The sequence below is a fragment of the Brienomyrus brachyistius genome, chromosome 22, assembly GCF_023856365.1.
Source record: "Brienomyrus brachyistius isolate T26 chromosome 22, BBRACH_0.4, whole genome shotgun sequence".
Lineage (NCBI taxonomy): Eukaryota > Metazoa > Chordata > Actinopteri > Osteoglossiformes > Mormyridae > Brienomyrus > Brienomyrus brachyistius.
This window is the reverse complement of record NC_064554.1, coordinates 17,485,213-17,493,128: the sequence shown is the minus strand read 5'-3', so window position 1 is coordinate 17,493,128 and position 7,916 is coordinate 17,485,213. Positions and strand designations below refer to the sequence as shown.

Genomic DNA, 7,916 nt, shown 5'->3' with positions numbered 1-7,916 from the left:
CATCCTAAGAAAGATCAGCCACGGACAACCTAGCCCGTGACGGGCCCCAGCACGGCGACACCCTCCCAAAGCAGGGGCCCGGGGAGGCGTGTCCCATCCAGGAAACCTCCCGGAGATGTTCTCCACCATCCTCCACATCGTCCAGCCTGGGCCTCGGTCCAACCAGGACCGAAATTGCACAGAACTTCCTGCTTATGATTCTTCCGCATTGCTAACTGCTTGCAAGGCATCCATGACAAGGAAAGGTCAGCAGCAGAGTTTCACGTCTCCAGGAGGGACCGAGAATTGATAAGGGAAGAAAATGCACTCGGATCTGGTTAAAATAATAGGTTGGACGTGGAACCCAACGGCCCCGCATGCGAGATGGGTGCGGCATGGGGTCCATTTAGGCTTTCAGATGAAACAGATCATCTATTCAGTGCCGTTTTCCCGAGCCTACTAGCATATTACAGGAGAATAACAAAGACATGGAAGACGTGGAGCAGAATTAAGCCATCTCTTCTCATTGTTATCCTGCAAAATTACAATTTCACTATATCTAAGCTGGAACATGACTATTTTCCACTATGAGTCCCCTCTTGTGTGTGATATGTGCACTTATTTCCTAGCGATACTACTATGATTAGTATTATAACAATAATTGCTTAAAATACGTGATAAAAATGATCATTTTTATAGTGGCATATGGTCAACAACTCACAATTTTGTGCTTCCAGCCAGCTGCATATTTTGACAGAGTAAGTTCCTTGCTCAACTACAACAGCAAGGTACCACTCCACAGCCTTTCAACCAAGAACTGATATCTTTAGCTCCAACAATCCCTGCGGTCCGCTAGCTAGTGCACTCAATTTATTAAAGAATTCATTACCTCTGTAACCGTTAATAATATGCGACCTCACTTGGCCCCTGCACTGCTCAGATGGTTCCCGGTACTAAAGTTGTGACATTAAAAGAAGGAAATGTAAGGACACGCGTGAACTCAGTCCTGAGAGGGTTTGCATTGTTGTAACTAGTTGCAAAAATAGGCAACTGCAAGTTGCTTTAGGTACATGTATCATGCGGACGAATACAAGAGGGATGCAGATATGAAGAAAAATCGAAAATCAAACTTAAATTGTACCCTAACAACCAAACATCTCATCTCCAATGGCAGAGAGAGTAGCTACTTAACCAAGTGCACATTTTTATTTAAAAAGCCAAACTACATGGAAGTCCCAAAAAAAACCAAGTTAGAGGGCGGCTGGCCCTTGTGTGTGGTAAGAGCACTTGAGACGAACACACTGTCTTTGGGAAAAATAGAAAGACTTCGCTCGCAACTCATGGAGCCTTGCAGCGAAGACCAGACACGTGGCGTACTTTTAGCCAAAGGGATGCGAGACACACCACGGTACTCTATTTGCAGCTGGCCGCCATGGTCTAAGTGACTCATACACTCAGCCGCGGCACTCAGAACAAAGAGGACGAAAGGTGCAACATGTCGGACTGTAATTCAGAGCAGTATCTGTCTTTCGAGTTGGAAGTCTTAGTCTAAAGTGTAAGTATGTTATTAGTGGTACCATTCCGGTGATATTTCTGTAAGGAACAAGTAATTTTGAACTCTTGGAAGTACGTGTATGTGTATGTAACTTACAGCCATCCACCCATCTGCCTGTCCATGCACTTATCCAATATAAGGTCCTGAAGAACCACAGGAAGAACACTCGGGATTGTACGGATTTTATCATTATATGTTTGCCGATCCCCTAAAAGGTGTACAAGATTGGGGGTGTGGCCAAGCAGAAAGAGGGAGTCATGTGACCCAGCATGCTCTGTTGATTCAATTCACCAATTCCTTTGCTCCAAGAATCACTATAGAAGTTTGCCTTCCTTCCCTTTGTCCCTGGTGAGCTGATCCTGAAGGCTGCGTCACGATTCAGTCCCGCCTGAATTCTTTCACTCTCCGAAACGGCGTTTGCTTTTCCTGCCCTCTTCTTCCATCTGCCATGCCCTGGATAAAATGATTCTCTTGGTCCATCCTTTTGTCAAGTGCTTCTGTATCTTCTGGCATATTTCCAGTAACCGGTTGGAACCCCTTCCCAGATTAACAAATCAGGCTGGACACGGATGTCCTGAAGAACAAATGACGGAGATCTTCTGCAAATCTTCTGACTGGAATTTATTGCAGCCAAGCGACCAAGGAGACCAGCCAGGAGAGTCACTAATCCTCTTCCATTTAGCATCCAGCCCCGTTGCCTCCCACAGTTGGCCGCTAATGTTCAGCTCTCATCAGTTCAGTAGTAAGATCTTCTCAGACTGATTCAAGGTTGAGATATGTGGCGTGACAGTGTTGTTGCTGAGCATTGCTTGGTCTTTCTTAGCAGACCAACATAACTTTCCTCCCTTCCCACCACTGCTGTCATTGTTTCCTCACAAATAATCACCGGTCTCTCCACCCATAAGCCATCACTGTCACACTGTCCCCTCTCTCTGAAATCTATGGCTCTCCTCCTCCATAAACAGCTCTTCAATCCCCCCCCCCAAACAGCCGAGTTCATTGTTTACAAACCCCCGCTAAGTCAAAGGTATTAGAAAGGAAACAAGTCTAACGGTAGAGAAACCCATCAATAAAACCATCACACACCCAGACGCGGTGAGCGACCTTCCCTGTGGTAGCCTGCCTCCAGGAAGCTCTCTCTGCAGAGGAAAGACAGGTAGGACATCCCTCTCCGTGCCTGTGTGAGACATCAACTAACCAATCAGCAGCAGTCCTTCTAACCATCCATAAATTTTCCATCTGTCAATCTTCCACCCATCAAGCAAGGCCATGGTGTCTTCCAGTCGAGCACACCCAACCACGATTCGGTTCGATCCGAAAATAGAGTACTGGCTAAAGTCTCATTACTCGGGAGTCAATACAAGCTTAGTAAGTACTGAGCACAGAATTAATACCCAGTACTCAGTATTCAACATCCTCGCCCAGCAGAGTGTGGAAAGTGGCTCTCAGCATTGCAAGAACGTGATGAGGTTCACACGGGCCACATCCAATTTTCTCTAACAGAGCTTAATTCCCCTGGCCAGGTAAAGATTAAAAAAAAAAATGAAATCACAAATAGCTCTTATTCTCACTCACACTTGGGCAGATTAAACTTCCTGTTTCTAAGCACTTGATCCGCTGTTCCTACGCTCCGCTCCATGGTGTTCATTAAATAATTATATCTCAATCAATACTGACGACCATGTCTCAACAGTGGCTGATTATGGCTCGGAGACAATTTGGAAGACTCAATTAGCCACCTCCCATGTCTCTGTCATGCTGAAGACGCGGGGTGGGGGGGGGCGGAATGGCAGGCTGCGGGGGGGGTTTGTTGATGTTAAGTAAGAGCAGTGCTAACATGATGCCAAACTGGAGAGCTTCCATCATATTCTGAGCAAGATTTATACCCAGTTCCCTCCATCCTTTCATTTACTTAATTCTCAGATGGGATGAACGTCGGATGGTGCGTGTCCTTGCAGCACAACGGTGTGGGGGCCTGATGGGGGGGGGGGGGGGTGCTTTATGTCTACCGTCACTGGTTGGCTTTTCATTTTCACTCTGGCCCAGTAACAATTTCTTGTCCTGTTCCTCAAGGTGCTCAGTCAACATGGCGGCATAAAATACTCAAACTAAGAACAGCAGGTGGGCAGCTCCTGGGGGTAAGCGAGCAGGACATATTCCACTGTGGGAAGACCTATCATACTAGTGAAAGAAAAGCAAATATCCAGATGAATTATGGGTAATGCTGGATGGATGGTATCATAAGCTTCTGCTAAAAGAAATGGACCATTACACGAAAACCCATGACAGGTCGGTTTCATGTGCATTTTCAACCCATACTTGAGGAACAGGGTCTTAACACCGATAGCAGCTCTGCCAGGGAACAATAGCGAATAAGTCTGAAATCTGATTGTCCAGCTCTGTCCTGATTGCACAAGCCCCAAGTCAGCTGATTGTGCTGCCCTGCACTGATTGGCTGCTCTCATAATAATCAGTACATATTGCCTAAGTCTGATGCTGGCCATTGAGCTTGACCTTTATTGTTGTGATTCAACACTTGCCAGGGCAGCTCAATCAGGGCTACGGATCTGAAGATTCAGAGTTTTGTAGAGAGGGGCAGTTGAATATGTGAATATCTAACTCCTTCTTGATTGGACTGTGAAAAAGCTCAGTTCTGTGAACTCTGCCATTACCCCCCTCCTCCCATTCGTCCAGACCTCCGTCTATTTTTCTGACTATCACTATACCAAATGCGCCTCCCCCCCCCACCCCACGCAGACACATTTATGGGCTTTTCTGACGCTCAGGCTACCTCTGGCTCCGTTCTAAACATCTTTCCAAGGAATCTCATTTTTACTATTAAATATAGGGAATAAGCATATAGAGACTAAGTGTGATCCTTAAAAACAATGCTGTTTCTTTGTTCTTAATCACGCAAATAAATACGTTCGAGCGCGATGGCCGCACAGAGATTTTCACCTTTCAGATTACCCCTTAACACCCCCAGTGTCGCCTCACGCCGGCCCTTACAGACGACGAGAACGCAGGTTACCTCCGAACAGAGCTGTGCCCATTCAGAATTCTTAGTTAATAATTCAATTAGCATTTGGGCTGGAACGATTTGGCTTTTTAACTCTTTCTGGATGGTTGATGAACTTGGATGGGACACGTCCTTCACTATTAAGGACGGTGTTAAGGCAATGTGACAAGTTTTAAAGGTAACCAGAGTGCAATGCAGGGATAGCTTACCTGTTACTGCCTGATTCCAAAAAACATCATTGACTAATGATACGCTTGGCCCCCTATCCATGAATTATGGCCCTTCTTTTCTCCCACACCTTAAATATTGCTAGAATTGCCTGTGATCTTATCCCAAAAGTCATGATCTGAGGTAAGTCTACAGTAGACATCCCTTCAAACGGTGTAAAACACCCATCTGCTATACAGGGCTGTTGGTGTTTATCTGACTTTGATACTTCAGAAGCTCACATTCTGCTATTGTATCATCAGAATATAATACATTTCTTCTATAATTCTTCTCATCCACAACCTGTGGTCAACTACATCCAACCCAACACCCGCAAACCTCCCAAATCTCCAAACCTCCATGACCTCGGAGCAACTTCATTTCCCTCTACGCCTCTGTATGGGACACCTCTATACCCACGAGTGCCAAGGGTCACCCCCCCCCCTTAAACCTCATTACACTGCTTGTTCCTCTCCTAGACTTGTACTGAAGAAATTCAGACCTGTCCTCCCCAGGACGCACCAGCTGGGGTTACCAATAGCAGTGTCTGAACGGCATCAGTCTTCTGAATCTTCTTCTGTGAGGAATCTGAATTTCTGGATGATCATGAAATGTTACGGGCAAAAATCTAATAGCTCCCCCCAGGACAATAATGAGATATTTGCTGGGGCAGCGAAAGTTACTCTACGGGCAATCTTTACATCTCCTTACACACACAGATCGATGCAACTTTCACGCAACTGGTATTTATCAAGGTCACTTGTGAAGTCTTGCGTTACACTGACACCGTTTTCTGTTTTGATCTCAGTGGAGGACCAGCTTCTGAAATGCCTCGCAGGCCATTTACAGAAACACATGCAGCGCAGACATGCCACCGTTTGGGGTATTAGCCTGTTTTTCCACTTCGTGGTCTTGACGGGACACACCAAGCAACACTGGCTCTGTCTTGGCAACAAACAAACATAAATCCAGATATTTCACTTTCTGGATTTAGGATACATTTGCAAAAAAGCTACCGGGGATTGTGCAGCACCTGTGCTTCGCAGTACAGCCACAGACGTTGACAGTTACTTGGGGCAAGGGAGAATTAAATTTTAAGTAACCTTGGCAAACAGCTAGAGGCTAGCCTTTAACTCAACCTTGCCTGGGAGGAAGACATTTCTGGCTCTGAATTTAATACCAAAGAAAAAAACACACACGACAACTTCCTCTGGCAGAGTGTCCATAATTCAAAGGAAAAAAAATCAATGGTAAATATAAACCATCCATTCTTTCACACATCATTTCCGGACCCTTGAACTTGCAGGAATTGGCTGGTCAAACTGCCATAATATATGACCTGAAGACAGTGTGAAAGAGTTTGACGACGCTACAGGAAATTTCACTTAATATTTTTGCTCGGTCAATCGGGAAGCTTTATATGTAACCTATAAACCATTGCCTGAGATGTTTAATCACTCTGTGGGACAACGCGGTACGGCAGACAACAGCCTGGCGTGCAGCGTCTCCGGACGGCTCCCTTTCGCCTCGGCATGTAGCTCTCGCCTCCTTTTTTATTGCAACACAATAAAAAGAAAACCCGCCTTTACGCTAAACGGATCAAACGCGTCGTGAATAAGGTGATGCTGGACAGGCCCGTTCACAGCTGCGAGTCGGGAGCGGAACATGGGGATGCATCTTCTGTTCGGAGCATAAGCTGCTGGACAAAGGCGCTGTGGTCTTATAAAGCACCTCCACCATGCATGCATATTACTATCCTAAATATCAGTCAGTTCCCTGCAACGATCTGGTCGCCTCCTTCATAACTCTGTTCCTCCGGGCTTACTGCACACGGCTGCTGTATTTCTCGAAGTGTCTGCTAGGTCACTAGTTAATGGCACTGGACATCTACTTTTTTAACTAGGGATAAATACCGCATATAAAAACAAAAACACTCCGACGTCTCATTCAAGCAACTTCGGCGGCGTATGTCACAGTCCAGTTATATTGCATAAATGTTTGCGTTTTACATGCATTTCTCTTTTTTAATCTACCTTGTTTTCCAAACAAACGCATCCAATATAAAAACGCATTTTTCCCTTTAACTGCGAATACACCAGTAACTAATAACGCGGCCGCGCAGGTGTCATTCAACAAATTGCACGTAAATGTCTTACCTCGCAGGGCAGTAGCGCTAACATCAGTAGCAGAAAGATGGCACTAAAAAGATGCATCCTCGCCGGAATGACAGCGTCGCTGCGTCCGGCTCTGCGCTCGATTTTTCCCACCCTTATAATAATATTTTGTTGCGGGGCCGGTCCGCTCACAGCCGCTTCTCCGGTCCCGCAGATCCGCTAGTGGTTCCGTGGATTCGGTGCCGATTGCGCACGGCACACCACATACCCAGCCGGTCCGCTGGATCTCCGCACAAACGCCGATTATGCTCACTGTCCCCCTCGGCACAGTTCACCCTCAGCGCTTATGCAGACGGGAGCGGGTCCGATCTGTAGTCTCCCCGTGTCACTGACAGTTACTTTTATCGGGGGTGGGGGGGGGGGACTAAAAAAACTCAATTCCCGCAAAGAGTGGAGCGGCAATAAAGCATGCGATCCACGATAGTGGAAAATCGGAGGTGGGATTCAGCGGGAGACAGAGACTGTGTGTATGTGAGTGTGAGAGAGAGAGAGAGGGAGTGACAGAATCGCAGAGGTTGGAAGGTGATAAGAGACGAGTTGCCCTTACAGGGTTCCGACGCTGGGGGCAGCACACGGACGCATCATGATCGGGATTGGGCTCCACGTCGAGGTCCAGAGCGCTCCACCCCGCGGTTCACGCCGAGCATCAACCCGGGCACCGCGCAGCACTCCCCAGGACTGACTGACAGATTCCCGTAACCGCGACATTTCGGCTGCGATTGCCGGTTAACTGCACTCCGTTGTGATTAAAGCTAATTACATCTAAAAGCGAAATTCGGGATCGGCGATTATCACCCCGGGTTATGTCAGACGTTTAGCTCCAATGCTTAATTTCCAACTCGGTATCACTTCGACTGTCAACCTGCGCAATGACTGTTCCTGACTTTTGCTGTGATTAAATGTGTCAGGTTGAGCAGTTTGTCTACGGAGAGGGGGGGGAGAGGCTGGGGAATTAGCGTCTCATTGAAAAAAATCTGTCAGT

The 7,916-nt window shown here is 46.8% G+C and overlaps 1 protein-coding gene across 1 annotated transcript in view; it reads right to left on the bottom strand.

Moving 5' to 3' along the window:
• Positions 1–7,412, bottom strand: part of olfm2a (olfactomedin 2a) — a 39,343-nt gene extending 31,931 nt beyond the window's left edge. Inside the window, exon 1 of the mRNA XM_048991957.1 lies at positions 6,917–7,412. Within this exon, the coding sequence (XP_048847914.1) occupies positions 6,917–6,973 (57 nt within the window). The 5' untranslated portion in view covers positions 6,974–7,412. The remainder of the gene's footprint in view (positions 1–6,916) is intronic.
• Between the last annotated feature and the right edge of the window lie 504 nt (positions 7,413–7,916).